General features: G+C 39.9%; 1 protein-coding gene across 6 annotated transcripts in view; it reads left to right on the top strand.

The window, feature by feature from the left end:
• Positions 1-26,562, top strand: part of chd7 (chromodomain helicase DNA binding protein 7) — a 283,290-nt gene that overhangs the window by 115,653 nt on the left and 141,075 nt on the right. For all 6 annotated transcript variants that reach the window (XM_069921414.1, XM_069921413.1, XM_069921415.1 and 3 more), the window contains exon 5: positions 12,553-12,672. In XM_069921414.1, the coding sequence (XP_069777515.1) occupies positions 12,553-12,672 (120 nt within the window). The remainder of the gene's footprint in view (positions 1-12,552; positions 12,673-26,562) is intronic.

Genomic DNA, 26,562 nt, shown 5'->3' with positions numbered 1-26,562 from the left:
GGATGTCGTCCAAAAAAATAGACGAAATCCAAGTCCCTGCCCACAGAGTCCATGAGGCGCTGGAAGGTCTAAGCGGCTTTAAACTTGACAATATCAGACCTTGACTTTCTTAACAATTTCCTTGGTGATATGGAATCCAGGTAACATGGAGCTGACTGTTTTCTCTGTTTAGATTGCAATTTAAAAAATCTGCAGACAATGAACAGCTAAGATTTTCATCAGTCTATCTGTTCATCCTACCTACTGCATCCTTCCTCTTTTATAATTATGATTTTAATTTTTTTTTAAGTCGAAGTTTAATTTGCTGTAAAGCAGTTTAAGACCTGATGCCATGAAATATTTTGTACTAATGTAAGTCTCTCTTTCTATCCTCTTCAACACAAGCCCCTTTTTTTTTTGCCATTCCTTGTTCCAGCAGCTTTTGCATTCCACCCCTAACTTTTCATTTCAAACTCTGGAGGCAGATTGCTCTAAGATTTTCTCTTTGTCTTGTCTTGTCTTCATCTGTTCAACCAAAGAAAACTTTGTCCACCATATCATGCTAAGTGTTACTTCCAAGTACTGTTGTCTCCAGAGAATTCAAAAGGTAAAGTCTGTTTCAGGAAAGTCTTCTTGAGTTTTTTGTGTGGTGCTCACTTATTCATTTTGCCAAAGTAAGCCTGGATTTTGACTATTTGTTCAAAATTGCCAGTTCTGTTGAACGCTTTTTGAGTAGCAAATTAAAGACTTTTTTTTCTTGACTTGAAGCAAGAAGCCTGCAGATATAGGACAATATACAAAAGTTCTGGAGGAATTCAACAAGTCCATGGAAATCAAAGATCTGGTTGCAAAGGGGGAGGAATTCAACAAGTCCATAGAAATCAAAGATCTGGTTGCAAAGGGGGAGGAATTCAACAAGTCCATGGAAATCAAAGATCTGGTAGCAAAGGGGGAGGAATTCAACAAGTCCATGGAAATCAAAGATCTGGTTGCAAAGGTCCAAGACCTTGATTGTGATTATTTTGCTAGTATGATGGTGTTAAATGCCAAGCTGCAGTCAATGAACCATAGCCTGACATGGGTGTTCTTGTGGTCCAGGTGATAAATGCAAAGTGGAGTGCCAGCAAGATGATATCAATGTTGATCTGTTGTGATTTAAATTTAATGGGAGGAAAATGGAATTGGGACCAGGTTCCTTCTGAAACGGTTGATTTGCTCCATGACCAATTTCTCAAAGCGCTTCATCACAATTATCACAAGTGCTACTGCACAGTAGCTGTTGAGGCAGGTCACCTTTCTTTTCTTGGGCACCCATATGATGGATGTCCTTTTGAAGCAGACAAGGTCCTTGGACTGCGGTAGCGAATAGTTGAAAATGCCAGCAAAACCTCCACATTTATTTCTTCAGGGTTTGATGAAGCCAGGTGCACCATCTTGGCCAGATGCTTTCTGGGGATTAATCCTCCTGTAGGTTCCTTTCACAATGACTTCCGAAATCGAGAGTGCATTGTTGCCAGGGGATGTGGTGGCTCGTGAGAGTGAATCTCTTTGTCCCCTTTTAAAGTGAACGTAGAAGCCATTAATCTTATCCAGAAGAGGTGTTTTATAATGAATAATTTTCCCCTTGTAGATGTAATAGCATGCAAACCCTGCCACAGCTGTAGAGCATCTGTCTGGGTTAGTCTGGATTTGTTTTGTTTTTTTTTCATTGGTAATTGCCTTCCAGAAATTGTACCTGGTCGTCCTGTGCTTTTCTGAATTACCTGCTCTGAACAGGAGTAATCAGTTCTTCAACAGGTTGCAGATTGCTTGGTTTGTCCATGGTTTCTGGTTAGGATACACTTTGATAATCTTAGTAGGATGAGGTCAATAACAACTGTGGCATATTCATTCATGTCTGCGATCAAGTGCTTGAACATGGTCCAGTTTGTTGATTCCAGCCAACCACGAAAACTTCTTCCCCAGACTAGTTCTATACAGTTTTCTTGATGGGTACAGTGCTCTTCAGTTTCTGCATACGTGCAGCTAGAATAAGCCCAGCCAGATAGCCCAGGCACTGACTCGAGTAATAGGTGTTCCTGATGGTAGCTATAGCAGTGGTTGAGAAGGTTCAACCCTTTTGTGTTGGAGGAGAAATTCCCAGCAAAGACTGAAAAGACAGGATACGCCATGTGTCTGTTGATCACTGCATATAGATCAGTGGTTCTCAACCTTTTCTTTCCATTCACATACCACTTTAAGTATTACCTATGCCATAAATGCTCTGTGATTAGCAAGAGATTGCTTAAGGTGGTATGTGGGTGAAAAGAAAAAGTTTGAAAACCACTGTTTTAATTGTACCTAATTGACTCATTATGTGCAGTTTCATAACTCCAAAGGAAATGGGCCAATGACAATTTTTCTCAAGCAAAATATTTCTGTAATAATTGGGTCTGGAGCAGTGATTCTGAGCCTTCCCAGTCACATACCACCTTAAGCAATCCCTTAATAATCACAGAGCACTTATGGCATAGGGATTACTTAGTAGTATGTGACTGGGGGAGGGAAAAAAAAAGTTGAGAACCACTAGTGTAGATCCTCTCGTGCGAGCTTAACACCTGTTTGTGGAGGGATGTAGGATGCAGTCAGGATAACAGTGGCATTCCCTCAGGGAGTTGTAGGGTTGGCACTTCAGTGTGAGCTGTCCTCAATGAGGGGAGCAGCTGTAGGGTAGAATTGCCACAATGGAGCACCATAAACAGTTAACTATGATGTTGACATAGCTGCCTCCTCCTTCATCTGAGGGCCATCCAGTCCATATGGTTGGTGCTGGTTTGATCCCCATCTTCAACTACTACATTCATCCCTCAGCTACCCATATAATCTTCACCTTGTTTCCTCTTTAAAAAAAAATTAATGTTCATATTTTCCAAATTTTGCATACCTGTACATGTTTCCCATTACATAATTTTTCAATTGAACTTTTAATGATTTCTCATGGTTCAACTCCAATGCTCCAGGTGATGAAACATGGGCAGATCCATGATGCCAGTTTTGGGATGAAGTGAGCTTGGGTGATGCTCAACATTTTTTCCCAATATTTATAAAATTAGAATCTTGACTATTAAAGAAGGATAGCAAAGCAAATCTTTTGGAACTGCGCAGTGTCAAAAAATGTGAATCTTTGGAAAGCAAGTACCATTACTTAATGTGCACTCTCATTAATCAATTTATTTGATTTCCACTGTTTAATGTTCTTTCACACTAGCCTGGTAAGAAGTGATTGAGGATGAGCATGTAGTGAGTGCAGTATTGTACACAGCATTGTAATTCTTTCAAATTATCTTCCATATTTTCCATAGCTTTGTAAAAGAACTACATTACTAAAATTACAGTAAAAATCCCCATTATCCAGCACCTGTTGGATGCTGGAAATGTACAAGATCAAACCAGCAACCCCAAAGAAGGCATATCACACAGGGGTAAAGATGAACAATTACTTTATTAACAAAAATTCATCTTCAAATTTTAATTCAAAATCCCCCCCCCACCTTTTATAACAATAGCCACTGGTTACTATGTAAATTTCTATAACAGTGTACAACTAATGAATTCCCCAGCCTAAATATAACATATGTAATTAAAGTCCATGGAAAAACTTAGACACAAAACACACAAGACTCACAAAACTTCAATCTCAACCGAAGCAAAGATCATAAACAAAATTCAGTTTGTTTGGTAAACTGAAGCCAAAAGATCTTTGTGAGAGAGAGAGCACAACATTCGAAATTGTCTTCTTGTGTTGCTTGCAGAGAGAGGAACGATGGCTTGGTCCGGATCCTTCTGGCTGCCTTTGGAATGTTCATCCCTTTAAAAATGCCCAACATTCTAAACTGCCTCCCAGACATTGACTCTGCTTGGGCCTCCTTCCACTTCACAGCCACACCAGTGGTGGTTTGTCTTCCAAGTCCAGAAATTTCTAGATTATCTTCTGCACATGCCCAGTCCGTCTCCCACTCTCTCAGCAGTCCACCTTCACCATGGCTCTCTAAGGCAAACTGTCACTTTCCAACACAAAACCACACAACACATAGGCCAAAACAAAACACAGAACTCTGTAACTGAGATTCACTCTTAGAATCCTAATACACTGTTTGAAATACAAAAGACAGTGCAAAATGTAAAGTAAGTTGGGGGAAAAAAATCACTATTGCAGTCTTTGTGTAAAGTTAACTTTAATCAATTAATTCCTGTATCTTACAAAATTTAAGTTCTAACACCAGTCACTGGTGCCATAATAGTTGTTGCGCTAGCTGCTATGCTAAGCAAGCTACCGTTGTAATTAATCCCCCCCCCTCCCCCAAGTTTACAGTTAAAGCTTTCCTAATATATCTAATACTAATAAAGATATAGACTCTTACTAGGCAGGGATAGGGAGACATTTTGGGAGAGCCACCTCAGTGGTGAGCGGTATCAACCAGCTCTTCATTCTTGGTATCCTGGTCAGACCCTCGGCGCAGACCGACTCACCTTAATGCAAGTGGCCCGGTCAGGTCTTCGGCCCACTGTCCTCGCACTGACAACCCAACTCATCTCCATGTCAGTGTCCCACTCAAGCCCTGGTGCACTCTCCTTTAAATTCGAACCATATTTGCAAACATTGTATCAGCGTTGCATTAGCCACTACGCTAACCATGCTGCTGTTATAATTAATCCCTCCTCCCCAATTTTACAGATAAAGCCATAACTAATATAATTAATAAAAGTTGCCTCAGAGGTGACTGGCACTGGTCAGCTCTTCATCCTTGATGCTGCCATTTTTCCAAATGTGGTCTAACCAGAGTTTCATAGGGCTGCAATATACCAGAGATCTTGAACTCAATCCTTGGGCTGATGAAAGTACTGCACCATGTGCCTTCTTAACCACTGTATCAACTTGCCAGCATCTGTGAGGGATCATTGGAAAGACCATAAATTTCCACTGTTCCTCCACACTGCTAAGAAGTCTGTCATAACCTGTGTCCTATAGCTTTGTTTGACCTTCCAGGGTGCATTGCTCCAGTCTTCTCTTGAACTCCATCTGCCATTTCTCTGTCCATTCTTGCATGTAGGTCCATTCTTGCATCTCGTATACTGTATGTAAGAGTCAATGGCCTGCACCTTATCTGTGGTTGAGCAGCGTCTTGTTGGTCCCTGCGGGCTTCAGCAGCATCCTGGAGTTTAGTAGGCCGTGCGCCACCATGTTGATTACTGCTCGCGCTGGCACCATTTGCATTTCCAGAGGAGCATGGTGGCGGATGCATGGTTGGCTCAGTAGTGAATTGTTGGAGCTAGGGCCAGTGCGTACACAAAGGAGCATGCATGAGTGAGAGTTTAAATATAGGTTCCCCTGTGCGAGTCGTCAATTGGAGATCTGAGGAGGGTGAATTAGGTGTCAACAGTTTCTGTTGATTGTTTAAGGAACGTTGAACATAGTTGAACTATATTTCAGCATAGTTTAAAACCCGTCAAACTGGTGTTAAAGAAAGTTACGCATTGTCGAACCACACTGAGCATCGTTAAAGATTGTTAAGCCACATTAATTTTTACACGAATATTTTATTATTAAGAATCAAACACATGGAACGTAACTTAAAAGACTTTTCATTGAACATTAAAGAAGATGGTTACAAGGTTTGTGTTTCAAAAATAAAAGATTTAAATACAACTGAACTTGTATTGGGAATAATTGAAAAAACGTCACAGATACAAACACCTAACTTTGCCTCCAATTTTTATTGAATGACGTCGCTACACTGAATATGCTAGTGTATAGGACGATCCGAAACTTAAAAATATTACCTCAAAATCAGCTGAAGTCTTGTATGCTGGGTCTAAAATCCGAACCTTGACAGCAAAGCCTCAATGTCGCTGGCATCTTCCCCTCCCTCTCCATATCTTAACCCCATCCGGCCAGCTCTGACTCAAGTGTCCTGGTCAGGCCTTAGCTGCTCTCTACCACCTTCCTTGCGCTGACAACCTTGCTTGCCTCCATGCAAGTGTCCCAGCCAGGCATTCGGCAGACCTTATTCGTACTTAAAACCATACTCACCTCCAAACAAATGGTGACTCCAGGATGCTGCAGGGGCATTGAGGGCCATTTCAGGAGGGTAAACCCACATGTGTCTAACTAAGCCTCAGTGCTCCCCTGTGGGGTCCGCCTGCCCAGTCCGACTGCCACCAGCTCTGTACAGGCTTTAACTAGCTTGTTACAGGAGCTGATGGTTGTTTATTTTAAAATGAGCTAAGGAAATTAAAAACCTTTGACAGGATAAATCTAATTCGGTAATAAAATATCATGGCAGCATCACTCCACTGGTCAATGTTAAGTGCCAGATTTGGGGGTTATCCTATACAAAGGGCATTGCTCAAAACCTACATTTAAGATGGAAAATGGGGTGAGGAGGGGGGCTCTTCCTATACGTGATTCATCCTGTGCGCCAGCATATATGATATTCTTTTTCTTTCTTCTTTGACTTGGCTTTGCAGCGAAGATTTATGGAGGGGTATGTCCACGTCTGCTGCAGGCTCGTTGGTGACTGACAAGTCCGATATGGGACAGGCAGGCACGGTTGCAAGGGAAAATTGGTTGGTTGGGGTTGGGTGTTGGGTTTTTCCTCCTTTGTCTTTTGTCAGTGAGGTGGGCTCTGTGGTCTTCTTCAAAGGAGGTTGCAGCCCGCCGAACTGTGAGGCACCAAGATGCATGGTTTGAGGCGAGATCAGCCCACTGGCAGGCACCAAGAGATTTCTTTATGATATATCCCATTGTAAACTCCCAACATCCTTCTACACTATCTCAACATTATTTACCTTTATCATCTTCAAGTTGACTGGCCCACCTCTCCATTTCTTATTCAAAGACATTTATAAAAATCACAAAGAGCAGGGGTCCCAAAACAGGTCTCTGTGGAACAATGGTCACTGACCTCCAAGCAGAATACGTTCTACCTGCTGTCACCCTCTGCCTTCTTTAGGCAAGGCAGTTCTGACTCCATACAGCCAAAGTTTCATGATCCCATGTGGACCTAGGGCGATTCAAGCAGCCAGTGCACAGGACCACACTGACTGAGTGTGGTGGGAGCACAGTGATGGGGGGGGTGGGGTGGTCGTACAGGTTAAACTAAGATGTCAGCCCTGAGGCTTCTGCTTTCTCCCATCTTCTTGGCCAACAAACAATCTTTAGAAAATAAACTAGATGAATTTGAGCCCAGACTACAGCAGTAGAGGGAGATTGGGGATTGTTTTGTGATGCGCTTCACTGAGATGTGGCTGAATGAGAGCATTCTGGACACAGAACTACAGCCTGAAGACTTCACCTTCCACCACATATACAGGACACAGGCGAAAGGTAAAGGCAGAGTTGTTTGTTTCATCATCAATCCATTGTGTTGCACAAATGTGATGGTTTTGTCCCAGTCCTGCTTCCCTGATCTAGAACATGTGGTGATCAAGTGTTGTCCATTCTATCTGCCAAGGGAATTCTCTGTTATCATCCTGGTTACTGTGTATGCTCTGCCCCAGGATAATATCTGGTGGGCACTGGATGGGCTGAGCACTGCAATCAATAACAACGAGATACCATACCCTGATAGGTTACCAATCATTAAAGGGAACTTCAACAAGGCCCACCTAACGTCTGTGGAAAAACTATCACAAATATATTCCCACCTCAATCAGAAGAGCTAACAAGTACTGCTAATCCGTCATCAAGAACACCAACTGAGCCATTCCACTTTGTCATCTCTGATCATCTGGCTGTACTTCTACTCCTAGTGTTCAAGCAGAGACTGAGGACTAAAGCAGTAGTGGTGAGAACAGTGGAAGTATGCTTGAAGGAGGTGGAGGAGCACCTGCAGGACTGCTTTGAATCAATGAACTGGTCCATATTCAAGGGGTCATCTTCAAACTTGAATATGCCATGGTTGTCACAGACTTCATTGGAACCTGTGTGGATGAGTATGTATCCACGTACACATACTATAAGTACCCAACTAAAAGTCGTGAATGAACCAAAGGATTTGCTACCTGCTGAGGGCAAGGCCGATGGCTTTTAAGACCAATGATTCAGATCTCTACAGGAAATCCAGTTACAACCTACAGAAGGCTATCTTACCAGCAAAGAGTCAATTCTGAGGAAAGCTAGAAACTTAATCAGATATGTAGGGCTTGCAGGCCATTACATCCTACAAGATGAAGCTCAGCATCATAAATGACTTTGATGTTTGACTACCCAATGAGCTGAACGCCTTTTGTGCTTGCTTTGAAAAGGAGAACTCAATAGTATCAATGAAAATCTTTGCATAAACTGGCAACCCTGTCTTATATGTTTGAGGTTGATGTCAGAACATCCTTCAAGATGGTGAATCCTCCCAAGGCATCAGGCCCTGAAGTCGTACCAGGAAGGGTACTGAAAATATGTGTCAACCAACTAGCTGGAGTGTTCATAAACATGTTCAATCTCTCATTCCTGCAGTTGGAGGTTCGCACCTGCTTCTAAAGGTCATCAATCCTCCCGGTGCCCAAAAGAGAAGAGTGAGTTGCTTCAATGACTATAGCCCAGTACCACTCACATCTACCGCATTTGCCATTGTATAGGATAACTCTATTGGATGACCCCTGGAATTTTTTTCTACCTAAAATGTTGGTTTGAAGTGATACCCTTTGTAAAAAGTGATTCCGACCACCCCCACCCCCCCCCCCCCCAAAAAAATCTGGCACTTACTGTTAAAAGCAAATCACAATATTTTAATAACAAATTAATCATTTAAAGGTTTAAATTTTATTGGCATATTTTAAAATAACCCATTGTCGGGTCCTGTAACAGACCACTTAAAGCCTGTATTGAGCTGACAACAGTTGAACCTGGTGGATTGAGCCCATGGAGGAGACTTTGCAAATAACTAATGGAGCATCGGAGCCAGCAGAAAGATGGCAGGGGCATTGAGACTTGTCAAGACAAGAATTTTAGACCCTTTGTACAGGATGACCTGAATTTAAGGTGAAATTTTGAAGTATCAAGGATCGTCCTATGCGGTACTGTGATGAAATGCTTTGAGAGGTCAGTCATGGCCAGAATTAACTCATACCTAAGTAAAGACCTGGACCCTCAAAAATTAACCTACCGCCACAATCACTCCACAGCAGATGCAATCTCACTGGCTGCTCAACTTTCAATGCCATCATCGCCTCAGTACTAGTCAACAAGCTTCAAAATCTGGGCCTCTGCCACTGGATCCTCAACTTCTTCATCGTCAGACCATAGTTGATGCGAATCAGTAACAATGTCTCCTCCTCAATGAGAATCAACACAGGCATACCTGAAGAATGCATTCCTTGCCCACTGCTCTATTTTCCATACCCCATGACTGTGTAGCTAGGCACGAAGCGTACAGGAGTGAGACAGATCAGCTCGTTGAGTGATGTCACAACCACGCTGCATTCAATGTTAGCAAACCTAAGGAACTGCCTATAGAGTTCAGGAAGTATAAACCAGGAGAACATAAATCAGTAATCATCAAGGAGTCAGCAGTAGAAATGGTTACAAAATATCTCTGAAGATCGTTCCTGCGACCTTTATATCGATGCAATTTTGAAGAAAGCTCACTAGTGGCTATACTTTGTGAGGAGATTTGGAACGTCACCAAAGAGCCTTGCAAATTTCTGTAGGTGTACCATGGAAAGCATTCTGACTCGTTGCATCACTGTATGGAGGTGCTAATGCACAGGAGAGGAAAAGGCTATAGAGCTTTCTGAACTCGGCCAGCACCATCATGGGCATTAGTCTTGATTCCATCGAGGACAACCTCAAGTGGTGGTGTCTCAAGAATCATCAAGGACCCTCACCATACAGTCCATGCCCTCTTCTCACTGCTACCATCAGGAAGGAGATACAGGAGCATAAAGATGAACACCTAATGGTACAAAAGTAGCTCTTCTCCTTTGCCATTGAATTTCTGAAAGGACAATGAACCGGAGACACCAGTTAACTTTTCCTTTTCTTTTGCACTAATTTATTTTATTTTCATAGCAATTTTTGTACCTGTAATACTTCTGCAAACCAACAAATTTGGTGACATGTTCATAACAATAAATTCTGGTTCTGATGCCTCGTGATTTTGTGGATGAGCCCATCATGGGGAATCTTGTCAACTTGTTAAAATTCATAAGCACCACATTCACTGCCCAACCTTGATCAATTTTTGTCATCTTCAAAAAAACAATTAGCCTTCTGATTTATAACCTGCCCCTTACAGAGCCGTGCTATTCCTGAGACGACTGCTTTCCAAAGAACTTTCGCAATAGTTTGCCCACCACTACATAATACTCACTTGCTGATAATTCCCAGAAATCCCCCCAATTTGTCTTGAATAAGGGAACAACATTTGGCAATCTTCCAATATCATTCCTGTGACCAGGGAGGATGCAAAGATTATTGCCAACAGCCCTACGATCTCTTCCCTCATTTCCTTTTGTAACCTGGGGAATATCAAATTGGTCCTGGGGACTCGTCTCTGAATTCCTTGAAGAAGCTCCAGCATTTCCTCTTTTGCACACTAACCTCACATTTACCCCCAAGATCCCTCTCCCTGGTGAACACTGAAGCACTGTGTTCATTAATAACCTCCTCTGCCTCTTGGGTATTCCATTCTCCCCTTTATCCTTAAGCAGTCCTACCCTCACGTTTGTCATCCTCCTATTCTTCATGCACACATAATAGAACACTCCAGTGTATTCCTTAATCTTGCCAAAGCTTTTTTGTGCCCCCCTTATAGATCTCCTATGTTCCTTCTTGGTTACCTTATTCTCATGACCCCTTCCTGACTTTTGTTTCCTTGACTTTCTGCTACCTCTTTAATCTAACTGATGCACCTCTTTGATCAACCATGGTTCCTTCACCCTTCCATCCTTGCACTGCACAAGTCGTTGTTAAACATCCTCCACATTTCTACTATGCAGATTTCCATAGAACAGTACAGCACAGTACAGACCCTTCAGCCCTCAATGTTGTGCCAACCTATATATTCCTGCAAAAAAACTAAACCCTTCCTACCTCATACCCTCTTTTTTCATCCATGTGCCGGTCTAAGAATTTCTTAAATGCCCCTAATGCTTCAGCCTCTTCCACCACCCCTGGCAAGGTATTTCAGGCATACACAGTTCCCTGTGTTTATATTTAAAAAAAAGTAACAAATTAAAACACATTCGCATTTTGCTTGTTCGTATCCTTGTCCATAGCTCTGCTAAAAATCATGGACATGTGGTCACTTTCTCTGAAATGCCTGCCCACCAAGAGGCCTGTCACCTGACTACAGTCATTGCCCAGTGCTAGATCCAGTGTGGCATCTTTTGTTGGCTTTTTTGACATACTATGTCAGGGTTTTTTCTTGGGACACAACTTACAAATTCTACCCTATCTAACCCTTTTGCATTAGAGTTGTGTCATTAGGGAAGTTGAAGTTTCTTATGACATTGACCCTGTTTGCAACTTTCCAAAAATCTGCTGGAGGATATTGGGATGCTTATAGAATACTTCCAAAAGAGTGATTGCTCCCTTCCTCTTTCTGTCTATGACATATACGAACTCACTTTATCTTGATAGGATTTTGAAATGGAATTTACTCATCCTATGGTAACCCCATGCACTGATTTTTGTATGTGTTTAAAAAATCTTGCTCGTACAGTTTTTGTTCAGTTTGTTATGTAGAAATTAATATAATAAGTTTTAAGAGATGAAAAAACTTTGGGAAAGTGCTGTAAATGACTAATAAAAACACATGCTGGAGAAACTCAGCAGGTCAAGCAGTAAATGATTCTAGTTGAGCATGTAGATGTTGGTCATCTTGACAGAAAGAGAAGTATGGAAGATTATGTCAAATATATTGTTTTTGTGTGTATGATCAGCTCTCCAACTCACATGCAAAAATGAGAGCTATTCTTTATTTCAGGATTTCAAGTGAATAGCCATTGCTGTTCGGTTCTTTGTGCACAGTTTCTTGTGTGTTGAATCTTTGTCCCCATAAATACACAGAATATAGACTTGTTCTTGGCTGAGTGCACACACAAAATAATGCTACCCAGATAACATTGGCACCATAAGAACAGATTTTTCTTATTATTGTACATGAATAGATGTGTTTCTTACCCTATTTGCAATCACCTTGCTGTCTTTTCTCCTATTCAACCATGTTCCTTATTGCAAGTTCCATGTCAAAAACACTTGGGTTAAAAAAAAATGGTCCTCCAAAATTCTCCACTAAAACTAAATGATCATTATTATGCTAATTTAAAACCTGGTGATATACACTTGAGAGAATGACCAAAGCTTAATTCTTCAGTCTTCAATGGGAAGATGAGATGTTTTATAGTTGGTATTATGATGCATTTCTGCTACGTCATCAGTTGTACCAAACCTGAAGCAACTTATAGAATGCCCAATTTATATTTTCTGTACTCAAAACTCTTGCATGCTTGTCTGCACTATTGGAATGAAAGTCAATTTTCAATTGTCAACCAAATTATATAGCTGGAGTTTTGTTTCATTTTATCACCTTTCAGAAGCGCCGTTCCAGTCGACAAGTGAAAAGAAAGCGGTATACAGAGGATTTGGAGTTTAAAATATCTGATGACGATGATGCAGGAAAAGATTCCCCATTAAACACCTCACAGTCAGAACAGGTATCTGCTTTACGTCATTAACCATTCAGTTTAAATTTAATTTTCATTCTTAAACCTTGAGGGTTTTAAACAAGATGTGTGACCAAGGGTGTATTTCAGTTTTTTTTTCCCCTTTGTATGAGTGATCTGTGGAGAACACATTGGGTGTGTTAGTGAAGATTGTTTTTAGTTTTGTCGTCCAACTTTTATAGTAATAAAATACCATTTGATTAAATGCTCCAAATATTTTGTGGAAAATATAAGTAAAGTTGTCAAAATGATCAATACCGTTTCAACCATCTATTCTTTGGTCCCTCAGAATTTCATTGAACACCAGATCCTTCATATTATAAACTCTAGGTTGGCGCAGTTATAGTATTAGGTGCATGATAGCCTGGTTATAGGGTACTGCAGTATTTAGTTACCCCACAAATAAGGACTTTTATACTGACTCAATCCTCCAATCTAGTATCTTGCCAGATCTACTTGTTATCAGGAAGAGGATTTGAGTCCAAGGATATAGAGATGCCTTGCTTTAATTAAGTTGGACAATTGTGAGGTTGTGTCTGGAATATTGTGTGCTGGTCTGCTTTCCTTCCTCCTGGGATACATTTTCCTGAAAACTATTGGATGCCTTGGGGATTAGGGTGTATTCTAGACAATGGTGACTATTTTAATTTGATGGACATTATGTGAGTACTGAATTGAGGAATAAATATTGTAAATTTTAATAAATCTTTAAGAAAAAGAGGTTATACTTGCAATAGAAAACCTGCAGGGCAGGTTCCAGATTAAATCTTGACAGTATGGATTAGGCAAGCTGAGTTTATGTTCTCTCTGATCTTAATGGAAGAATGAGTGATATCATTAAATGTTCAGATATTTCCAGGGCCTTGACAGAATAGATGTGGAATTTGTTGCTCAGCTCTACTGTCTAGATCTAGAACTTAGGGGCACAAGCCACAAATAAGAGATGAGTTGCCCAGGCCAGAAATAAGACATCTGGTCACCAAGAGGCTAAAGATTTTTTGAAATTCTGTACCCATAAGATCTCTGAAGACACTCTGGCTTGACCTTGATGCACATGTTAAATAAAAGTGCAATGTTAGCCACTTTTCAGTCTTCCTCAGCTTCCCACAAGTCTAATTATGCAAAGAGCCATTCAGCATGGAATAGGCCTTTTTGGCATGTTAAGCTGATTCCATTTGCCTGCATTTGGTTAATTTCCTTCACAGCCCATTTCATAAATCTTTTCCAACATTAGACCAAACTTGAGCAGTCCCTCGGGTTTCGTTCACTTTGTGCCCTCTAAGACCTCTGATATCCCCTGCTCAGTAATTTCTATGTAGTCTAAGATGTGCATTCATTTACTTCAGTTTCCTTAGTTTCCATGATTTTCACAGTAAACACTGAGAAATGTTAATTTATCATCAATGTTATGCAGCTCCAAACAAAGATGGTTATGTTGGTTTTTGGGAGGACAAGCTCTCTCCCTAACCACCTTTTCATTGAAGAATCCCTTCTTTTATCCTACCTGCCAGATCAATCTGTCCTCTTTTTGCCGTCCTGATTTCTTGCTTGAATGCTCCCTTACAGTTGTTTCCCTATACTGAAGAATTTGCTTGATCTGGACTTCCCAAATTGGGCATGTACCCTTTTTTGCTGAACAGGCCACAATATTACCTTATCAACCAAGGTTCCCCAAACTTGCTAGCCTTGTCCACCTGATCAGGAATATGGTCTCTCTGAACTCTTGCCATCTCATTTTAAATAATCTCTTACTTGCCAGCCACCCCATTTATCTGCATACAGATTCTTCCAATCAACCTCTACGAGTTCCCATCCAAAAATAGCTTTGCATCAATTTTGAACCTTGCCTTGTGTACCTATCCTATTTCTCTGTATGTTTCAAAACTAATAGTGTTGAGCTTGCTGGTCAGTAAGTGCTTCCCACTAATAATTCAATCTCGTTCTTTTAGAGCAGGTCCAGTGTTGTGTCTATCATGGTTTACCTAATACTGAGGGAAATGGCAATGGGGAAAACCTTCACTGACAGCCTCCTTCCTTTACCTTTCTGGTAGTCACCTGAAGCATGCACCTTAGATGTGACCATATCTTGAAAACTCTCTGATGAGGATCTCAGCATCCCAGATGATGCCCAATGCCTCAAACACCAGCTCCATTTCCTTGATGTGATCAGTCAGGAGCTACAACTGGACACATTTTCCACAATTGTAATCATTAAGGATATTGGAAATTTCCCTGATATCCCACATCTTGCAGAAAGATCATGCCACTCCCTGGACTGCCAGCAGGACCACAGCAAATCTGTAAAGTTAAGAGATTTTCCCTGTACCTCTGCTCAGCCTTTATCTCTGAAGCCTCACAAGCAGATGTAGTAAGTAATCCAAGTTTGATCCAAGTAAATGGAATAATTAGTAGAGAATTCTCAAATCTTTATTTGAAAGATTTTTTTTTTCAAAAAGATTAATAATCTGGGACTACTCCATCAAGATTGTAAATATTACTTGTATAAATAACTCTTTAGAGTTCAGTACTTCTGAATGTAGCCTTTTGATGTAAATCCCTTGTCCTCAAGTGGTTTCTTTTTTTCCTAAGTCAAATTCCTTTTGGTTAATGAGTATCAATCATTTAGTATAGAAGTCAGAGCTCATTTGTTGCCAGAAAATCCATTATTCCATAGTTTGCTGGGGATGAACAATAAATGCTGACCTCAGTGCAGTTGGAAAGATCCAACATTCTCCAAGTATTTAAACCCAAATGGTTCTGAACTTCATAGTTCAAGCTAACATTAAATTTAATGTGGTCAATTAAGATCACCTGCAGAGTTTGAGTAGGAGATCATTGGATTGGGCGGGGTGGAGGGAGTGTCAAAATAAAGATGGAAAAAAGAAGAAAGATAATAGTAATGACAACAAATGGGAAAGAAGGGAAATAGGGGAAGAAAGAAGGGGATACTGAGCCTCCATCACATGGGCAAGTAGGTCTGATGGTGGAGGTCAGAGTTGATGGCTTCAGGCTTGACATGGAAAGGGATGGAGTATTTCAGGAACTTGATTCTGTTTTGGGAAGGAGCACGGCAAGCCAACCGCCTATTTAACTATGCATGTGACCAGCAACAGCTCTAGCTGAATTTAAATGTGGGGCATAGGGAAGAAAGAGGAGATCCATCAAGAGCTTGAGACAAATGGTTATCTTCAACATGGCTGCCAGTTGAGCCAAGTTAATGGTACTCCACAGTGACACTTGGTGGCCAGCATTTGAAATGACAAAAATACAATCTTTTCTGGTGTCACATTAACTGTATATGTGCCATTTTAGCTTGTGTCTATCTTGTAATCAGAGAGATGCAAATACTGCATCCAACTTGACACTTCAAATGTCTATGTTTTGACTAGAATTTTGAAATACAAATTGATGAACAAATTACAATATTCCATTACCACTATAAATATTCTAGCACAATTTTAATTATATATCAGTGGATCTCCCGTAATGACACTTAAAATGGAGATGCATGCATTCTCTCTTCCTGCCTCTGCCATATATTTTCTTCCAATAACTTGTGATTGTTTCTTTTCAATTTTCTTTTTCTTGATTTTTGTAAAACTCCATATGGAATGTTATAACACATTTATTTTTTTTGTGAGAGTACACCTTGCATTCTGGTCAATTTAAAGAATTTTACAGAGACAGCACTAGTAATATCATTCCATTGCCTTGAGGTACCTCGAGGTCTTATAAGTGTATAGTAGGCATGGATCACTGCTGATCGATCAACAAAAATGAGACTGATGTTTTGATCTTCAAATACACTTTGCCTTGTTTGACCAAAGGCACTACTAGGACTTTGAAAGTGTTGGTGAATTTTATCATCAATATCTGCCTTTACTGTGAGATCCCTTCCTTGAGTGGTCCTTGTTCTCTATAGTCTCACAGTGAACTAATTTTTTTAACAATTAATTTATAAATTTAAAATACAATAAAATTCACTTATTTTACAATAATGCAAGTCCATTTCAAATACGTACGTACGTGTGTGTGTGTGTGTGTGTGTGTGTGTGTGTGTGTATATATATTTTTTTTAATCCCTCTAACCCTCTACAAAGCAAAAAAAAGAATGGGACAAGAGAACTTCAACATGAGCGCTCCTTACTATAAGGCTTCTTTTAATATACAGAGACCTTTAGGAGAAAGGGAATGTCTGACATTCATTGAAATATTCATACCCACAGTTTGTAAACATGGGTGTCATATTTTCCAAAATATATATTTATCTCTTAAATTATAATTAATTTTCTCAAGTGGTATTTTCAACTCCGAACTTCCACATGCCACCTCTCCTTTCCAAGTCTTTTTCAGACTTCCAAGTTATAGCAATACATTTTCTAGCTATTGAAAAAACAATTTGAACAATCTTAACGATACATATTCAATTTTAATTTAAGTGTAACCCCTCAAATATCACCCAATGGGAATTTAACCTATTTCCAACCAAAAGGGTTTAACCTTGGGACACTGCCAAGTAGAATGCAAAAATGTACCATCTTCCTGTCCACATCTAAAGCATAAAGTCTGATTCAATTTATTTAACTTTTGTGGTGTCAAATATAACTGATGAATAAAAATTATATTGTACCTCGCTTTTATTGTGCTTTTCATACTTTCTTGACACAACTCAATCCAATTGTGCTTATTCAAAACTACTTCCCATCTTTGTCTTGAATTATGAACCCTAGCTTTCTGAGCTTTTTTTTTTGTAACAACCTATATATTACTGAAATAAATTTCTTTACGTCATCATTACACAACAATGACTCCACTTCTATCCCTCTGGCAATACAGATTTTGACTAAAGTAAGAATGTTATAACCTGATGATAACAAAATTTGATACCCTCAGATACCTTAAACATCCCTTCATTCTACTAAAATTAATAAATTTCCCCACTTCAAAACCATCCTCAATCTTTTTTTAAATATCTTATTTAATATAAAACCACTTAACAAAGATATCACAATATTTCAAACTTAATCCAAAATGTGGTATTTTATAAAAAAGAAAGTAAAAAATACAAAAGAAAAACTTACTCTAAATCCCCCCTCCCCCTCTCCCATATACATGTGTGTGTATATATATTTATATATATATATATATATGTGTGTGTGTGTGTATATGTGTGTGTGTGTGTATATATATATATGTGTGTGTGTGTGTGTGTATATATATATATGTGTGTGTGTGTGTATATATTTCTTTTCTTTTTCAATCTTTTTATTATTATTATAATTTATAAACACAGTTCAAAGAGATATAAAAAATACATAGTAAGTAATGAATTAATACAGAGATATTAAACAATAATATTACAGAATAAAAATATATCATAAAAAATTTTTTTAGTTCAGTTTAGGGTGTGAACTATCTCTAAAAAAAAGATATAATTAATAACAATATATGAAAAAAGAGAAAAAAAACCCCAATCTCTAAAAAAAAAATCTGAATTAAAAAAAACTTAAAAAAAACTTTAAAAAAAACCTAAAGACATAGCTAAACCACGCCAATCACTCCGATCTCATCTTACAGCCCAATTATCATACATAATCATAGAAAGAAAACAGAGCCAGATCAACTCACCACAAATGAAAATATTGAATAAATGGTCGCCAGGTTAACTCAAACTTAGAAGGGGATTCATAGACAGAGTTTCTAATTTTCTCTAAATTTAAACATAGTATAGTTTGGGTAAACCATTGGAAAACAGTGGGAGGATTAACCTCTTTCCAATTCAATAGTATAGATCTTCTAGCCATTAGTGTAAGAAAAGCAATCATACGATCCGCAGGAAGAGATAAATAAGTCAAATCTATCATAGGTAATCCAAAAATTGCAGTAATGGGATGTGGTTGTAAATCAATATTCAAAACAGTAGATATAATGGAAAAAAATTCCTTCCAATAATTCTGTAAAGAGGGACAGGACCAAAACATATGTGTAAGGGAAGCTATTTCCAATTGACATTTATCACATATAGGATCGATATGAGAATAAAAGCGATGGAGTTTATCTTTAGACATATGAGCTCTATGAACAACTTTAAACTGCATTAGTGAATGTTTTGCACATAGAGAAGAAGAGTTTACCAGTCGCAGAATTTTATTCCAATTTTCATTAGAAATATGAAGGTTGAGTTCTCTTTCCCAATCATTTTTAAACTTTTCAAAAGTCCCAGAATTTATTTTTGTAATTATATTATATAATTTAGATATCACACCTTTTGGAGGGAATTTTGAATATAGTATATCCTCTAAAACAGTCGTAGTCTCCCGATTGGGAAAAGAGGGTAAAGTCGAATCTAAGAAACTCCTAATCTGCAAATATCGAAAGAAATGAGATCGAGGTAAATCATATTTCATGGATAATTGTTCAAATTACATGAAAGAGTTATCCAAGAATAAATCCGAAAAGCATGTTATACCTTTAACTTATACTCTGGAAAGTTAAAGGTATATATATTTATTTATATATATATATATATATATATATATATATATATATATACATGTATATATATTTATATATATATATATATATATATATACATGTATATATATTTATATATATATATATATATACATGTATATATATTTATATATATATATATATATATATATATATATACATGTATATATATTTATATATATATATATATATATATACATACATGTATATATATTTATATAAATCTTTAGAAATTGATTTTCCAAAAAAGATGGAATAAGTCTACTTTGAAATAAGGGTGTTCTTGACATCAAATCTCCTCCAATAGCTTTATTAACCTTATTCCAAAGCTCACTTAGATGTTTCAAAATAAAAATTTCTCTATTTGCTGTTAACGATCTTGAATTCCATTTTTAAAGTCTTGTGGGTTTATTTCCCCTATTTTACGAAATTCTATATTTATCCATTTTAACACGATGAATTTTCACCAGTAACTTTTTTAAATTAATATTGCTGCTACTCTTGCTTTAGAATGAAACGATGAAGCTGCCACTTGACCCATTCAGTCCCTTTTTAATTTAAAAGTTCTTTCTCTGTCAAATGAGTCTCTTGTAAAAATGCTCTATCTATCTACTTTCATCTTTTTCATATGAGCAAATATCTTTTTTCTTTTTAGTACATTATTCAGCCTATTAGCATTAAAACTAAGAAAATTTAATGTATTATTCCCATCCATTATCTTAGATCCAAATCTCTTTCAGCCCCATTCTCCCAGGCCTCCTCCATCGAATCCAACTGACTCCTGTGAAAGTCTCTGTCCCAAAGAAAAAAAAATTAACAAATATGTGAATTGCTATTATGTTAATAAAAAACAAAGTATAACCTTCCCCCCCCCCACCCCCATGGTGAATAAAGAACAAACAGCATTTCTCCCCTTCAACGTACAGGTTATGGCTCCTCCCACAATATGGCTCATAATGGATAAGGCAAGAAAGGGAAAAACAAAAACATCTACCCCCCCACCCCCGGGGAAAAGAAATTAATTACAAAGTTCATGGAAACAATTTATCATCTGTTGCCTCAAGGTCATCATTTACTTGGTCTTCATCAATTTTAACTGTTTCACCTGTAACTCCTGTTAACAGCTTAAAGTTTGGATTGATGCAGCTCTCTTCGGTGTAAGCTGTATCTGTGCCACCTTTCGTTGTAGTTCTCATTGAGGACTTGAACTTTCCACTCTCACTTGATCGTCTTCTTAACCTGAAGGAAGTGATTCTGCAAAGGCTCTTGCATCTATTTCCACAAAGAATCTAGGTTGGTTATTGTTTAGAAACACTTTTAAACATAAAAACGTAAGAAATAGGAGCAGGAGTAGGCCATCCAGCCCACCGAGCCTGCTCCGCCATTCAGTAGGATCATGGCTGATCTGATAGCTGGATATCTGAAAGTGAACTTATAGTCTTTCTTCCAAAAGTTCATCTTCACTGGATTAAATTTTTTTCTTCTGTCCACCACTGCCATACTCAAATCAGCATAAAAGAAAATTTTATTTCCATCAATGATCTTGGGTCCCATATTTTGTCTTGCACGTTGAACTGCTAATCTTAAAAAATTTTCTTTATCTTGAAAGCGTAGACATTTAATCAGTACAGCTCTGGGTGGTTAAGTTGGCAGTGGCTTCCTCCTTAAGGGCCTATGAGCTCTCTCCAGTTCAATTCCTTTTGAAAAATTTTCTTTTAGAACTCTGAAAAAATTCCACAGGATTTTTGCTTCCTTCAGAATGTCTTTTAGACCAACTATCTTAACATTATTTTGTCTACTTGGATTTTACAATATATCCATCTTTTCCATCATTTCTTTCCTCTGCTTTTCCCAGGCAGACTCTGAACTCTAAACCTTCACAATTCTATCCATTCAAATATTAACACCATTTTTGACCATCTGCACATTCAATTAGACTCTTGGAACTTTTTCATAAACTTCCGCAGCATATTTCTTCTTGTCACTTCTAATGTCCTTCATATCACTTCTAATGATTAGTATGTCTTGTACCATTGACCAACACGACGTGACTCAACTACACAGTGAGTGAACAAGCCCCAGCAGTCACAGACAGGAAAGGAACCGATGGCACGTCATTTCCGGCTCACAGGATGCAGAATTTAAAGGTAAAGGGCGTGGGTGTTTGAATCACGAGTTTTCTTGGTTTTTGAGTCAAGGAGTTCACATTGAAACATTGCTGGACTTGGCTCGTTTCTTCCACACCTCGCTCAACGTTGCCAATCTCCATTGCTTGTTCTGGCACTCTGCCATATGGGTGACCCTGATGGTTCAAAAGTTTTTGAACCCAAAGAAATAATGAACGACATGAACCTGTTGCCCTGAAGCTGCCAGTATTCTGGACAACTCAGCCACTGCTATGGTTTCAGCAGGCAGAGGCCCAATTCTGAGTCAGGAACATACTTGCAGACGAAACCAAGTATGGTGTCAGACAACCCATGGGCCTCTCCACTCCGTATGTTTCCTAAATCCACGGGGTGATGGAGACTGTGCAGTTCTACAGGAGGTTGAATGATGCAACCACCTCTGATAGATACCCAGTCCTGCACATTCAAGATTTTATAGTGAACTTATAAGGGGTGCGTATATTCTCGAAAATTGATCTGGTCAGTGGTTATCATCAGGTCCTAGTTCACCCAGCAGATATCCTGAAGATGGCCATCATCACCCCGTTCGTCCTTTTTGAGTTCCTTCCAAAGACTTTGTCTTAAAAATGCACCACAAACCTTCCAGTGACTCATGGACTGGTGGAACGCAGTTTGGATATCTATTCATCTATTCCCACCAGGAACACCTGGCACTTCCATGTATTCTCTGCTGCTGTCTCCACCATTTTTTTGATTCACATCAATCTGGCAAAGTGTCAGTTTGAGTTGTCAACTATTGATTTTCTAGGACATCGTATCAACCGCCAAGGTGCCATAACACTACTGGCTAAGGTGCAAGCCATCTGACAATTTGCTAGGCCTGATACAGTTAAAAGCCCACAGGAATTTGTTGTTATGGTTAACTTCTACCACCGGTTAATTCCATCTGCACCCCAGATCACGCAACCTCTTTTTTTTCCCTGATGCCCACCAAATCCAAAGAGGTCGAGTGGTCAGATGAGGCGATGAAGGCTTTCAATGAAACCAAACTCACCCTAGCCAAAACTATGCTCCTGGTTCATCCACAAGTAGGCATCCCTACAGCCCTCACAGTGGATGCCTCTGAAGCGGCAGAAGGCGGCGTTCTGGAACAGTTGGTTAACGGCCAATGGAGGCCACTAACTTTTCAGCCGGCACTTGCGACCCCCCCCCCCCCCCCACCCCACCCAGAGATAAATTACAGTGTGCTTGACGGAGTTGCTGGCTCTAAATCTGGCATTTTTCGTTTTTTCTTGAGGGTAGGGAGTTTACGATATTCACAGATCACAAACCCCTAACCTTCATGCTTGCTAAAGTGTTGGTCCCATGGTCTGCTTGCAGCAACATCACCTGTCATGTGTATCTGAATTCTCCACTACAATCTAGCACATCTCGGGGAAAAAGCAATGTGGTTGCTGACACAGTTTCATGGACTGCCATCTAGTCAGTGTGCACCTTGTTGCTGGGAGTGAACTTCACCGCATTAGCAAAAGCACAATGACAGGACAAGGAAATAACTATGTACTGCACTGCGGTCACTGGACTCCACTTAGAGGATGTGCCCATCCAACCAAGGGGTGTTAAAGTTATGTGTGACATTTCAACGAGACATCCCATCCCATTGTTCCTGCTGCCTGAAGATGCCAAGTTTTCGACACCTTGCATGGGTTATCCCACCCTTCTATCTGGGCAACTGTCAAAATAATTTCCAGTTGGTTTGTGGCATGGACTCCGGAAACAGGTGAAGCACAATCTGTCAAACCTCCAAGATATAAAGGTACCGCTACAGTCTTTTGGGAGGTTTGAGCATGTATATGTAGACATCATTGGTCCACTACCAGTGTCCAGAGGATCATGGTACCTGTTCTATGGTTCCCATAGAAGACATGACAGTGGGGACCTGTACCAGGATGCTGCTTATTACAACCTGGTTTCATGATTCGGTCTCCCTGCCTACATTACTTTGGACAAGGGAGCTCAATTCACATCAACCATATGGACTGCTGTGGCACAGCTGCTAAGAACTCAGCTCCACAGGACAGCTTACAACCTACAGTCAAACGGCCTGGTGAAACAGTTCCACAGGTCCCTAAAATCGGCCCTAATGGCACACGTCTGAGGAGCAGACTGGGTCCTTCTGGGCATCCGCACGGCACCCCAAAAGGATTTGGTGACAACTTTGGCTGAAGTGGTCTATGTTACTGCACTTATGGTACCGTGAGAATTCGTTCCAGAATTATGCAAGCAAGAAGACACACCAATGGAGATCCTCACAAAACTCAGAGAGAGGCCAGGGAATTTAGCCCCGATACCCACGGTGCACCATGGAATAGTACCATCGTATGTACCTGATGACCTGCAATGGGGTGGATTTGTGTTTGTCCACAGAGGACAACACAGAACACCCCTGCAACGGCCATACGAAGGCCTTATAAAATAATTCAACACAACGGGACGACCTGTGTTTTGGGCATTAGGGGCCAAGAAGAAACTTACACAATGGACTGCCTCAAAAGAGATGGACCTTGTAAAAAGGGCAATTGAGCCACCGCTGATGTCGGTTCGGGGGGCTGGGGAGTGATTATTTAGCATCGAACCTACACAGCGTGGCTCACTTATCCAGCAAGCGAACCGGCCCCAGCAGTTGTGGACAGAAAAGCAACTGATGGCATCTAGCGGGTCTTCAGATGTGGAGGGAGCCATGCACCGGAAGCCTACGTCACTTCCGCCCTGCAGGACATGGAGGTTAAAGGGAAAGAGCATGGGTGTTTGAATTATGAATTTTCTTGGTTTTTGAATCAAGGAGTTCGTACTTAGCACTTCTTGCTTAAAATAGCCAACCTCCATTGCTCATTGTGGCACTCCACCATAATCAACTCTTAAGATCTGAAATTGACACTTCATTAATGAGGAAAGCTCCTGTATTGTTGGACCTTGACCGTTGACCACTGAAGCACCCCCTTATAACCTCTGCTTCATTTTCGTCATCCTCTTCTGATTCTTGATCTTTTTTCCTCTTGATCGCTACCTGTCAAAAAAAACAGGTGTTTCTGACAGCACTACTAGTGTGGCACTATAGAATCTCCATTCAGAAACATTCTTCCATTTCATATATGTGAGATAAACCTTGGCGCATGTGCACTACAGTTTAATACTCTTCAGGCGAGATCTGCACAGCTCCAACGTCATCATCTCTGGTTTCCCAGAAGGTTAGTGCTGTTGCTGGCTTCAAGTCAGCCATCATCGCCCATGTTGTTTGTGGAGGCATTGGAGCCTGAGGCTCAGGTTCCAACAATAAGGTAGGCAGCAACTTCTCCATTTTCTTCAGAGGTCTTTACTTAGTTTTCTTATTTATCTTCTTCCTCTTCCAGCCATGTCCAGCACAATGCAGGTGGGTTCTGGAGGTCTTGAGTAAACTTTGATTTTTTGAAAAGTTTTTATTTTCAGGTTTCAACTTTATTCCTCTGGGAGAATCTTAGATCCACCTCCTTCCCTCACACCACTACGCTCCACCCCCGTGAACCAATATTTTTGAGGATGTTATAGCATTGTGTCAATCGATTGGAAGAGAGCTATGTTTTACCAATGTCGTTCAAGTTTAAGCTGCATTCCTTCCATGAGTGGCAATCTTTCTTTTTGAAATGTTAGAGTATTCTGATGGGTGGTATATAAAATGCATGTTTATTCTATTTCTCACCTTTTATACTTGAATTTTATGTCTCTGCCATTATTGTGTGCATTTATGTTATGCCTTTTGCAATCTTCTTTGGCTTGGCTTCGCGGACGAAGATTTATGGAGGGGGTAAAAAGTCCACGTCAGCTGCAGGCTCATTTGTGGCTGACCAGTCCGATGCGGGACAGGCAGACACGATTGCAGCGGTTGCAAGGGAAAATTGGTTGGTTGGGGTTGGGTGTTGGGTTTTTCCTCCTTTGCCTTTTGTCAGTGAGGTGGGCTCTGCGGTCTTCTTCAAAGGAGGCTGCTGCCCGCCAAACTGAGGCGCCAAGATGCACGGTTTGAGGCGTTATCAGCCCACTGGCGGTGGTCAATGTGGCAGGCACCAAGAGATTTCTTTAGGCAGTCCTTGTACCTTTTCTTTGGTGCACCTCTGTCACGGTGGCCAGTGGAGAGCTCGCCATATAATACGATCTTGGGAAGGCGATGGTCCTCCATTCTGGAGACGTGACCCATCCAGCGCAGCTGGATCTTCAGCAGCGTGGACTCGATGCTGTCGACCTCTGCCATCTCGAGTACCTCGACGTTAGGGGTGTGAGCGCTCCAATGGATGTTGAGGATGGAGCGGAGACAACGCTGGTGGAAGCGTTCTAGGAGCCGTAGGTGGTGCCGGTAGAGGACCCATGATTCGGAGCCGAACAGGAGTGTGGGTATGACAACGGCTCTGTATATAAAGAGTTTATAATTACAGTTTGAAGCCTCAATATCATTCTCTCCAACCACCTGGTTTCCTATCCTCACTGCTCCTTTATTCTTAACTCCAAGAGTGTGTGTGTGTGTGTGTGTGTGTGTGTGTGTGTGTGTGTGTGTGTGTATATATATATATATCTATAATCATGTATCTGTGAATATATGTTTACATGGATGGGCTCTGTATATGGTTATATGTATACTTGTTTATGTGCAAATATACAAAATATATGTGTATATATCTAATGCACGTGATTTTAATGTGTATGTGTATATATTTTTTATGTATAAGTATGAAAAAGTTGCAACTAAGATACTTGTAAACAGAGTGGAATAAATATTTGATATTTTGTTGCTGGTCAAGGGCCTGGCCTGTAATTTCCTGCTTGCCTGATCTAATTTCATAGTTCTGTTTGCTTTGGGAAGGAACTGGAATGTACAACTAATTAATGCAATGTATTTGTGCCAAGTTTTGTTTCATCTTTTGGTCTTGACTGCTGACTGAAGTTTTGAAATGGTAGTAGCATCAAAATCAACTTTGGAATTATAATTGGCCATCATAGCAGTTCCTTCAAGCATTGGGAGAGTTTGGTTTGGTTTGTGGCTTAATTCCTGGGCTACAAAGTCTCACTGTAAGCACAACACCTGTAGTAAGTTTCTCATAATTTATTACAATATTTCTCTCTAATGTTTTATATTATTTTAAAATAGTACTGAGCAGATTTAGAAGATGCTCAGTATTTTGATTGCCATCCATTCCTTCATAAAGAACGACTGCAA

The sequence above is a fragment of the Narcine bancroftii genome, chromosome 2, assembly GCF_036971445.1.
Source record: "Narcine bancroftii isolate sNarBan1 chromosome 2, sNarBan1.hap1, whole genome shotgun sequence".
Taxonomy (NCBI): Eukaryota; Metazoa; Chordata; class Chondrichthyes; order Torpediniformes; family Narcinidae; genus Narcine; species Narcine bancroftii.
The sequence above is the reverse complement of the archived record's forward strand: the minus strand, read 5'-3'. Positions and strand labels throughout refer to the sequence as shown.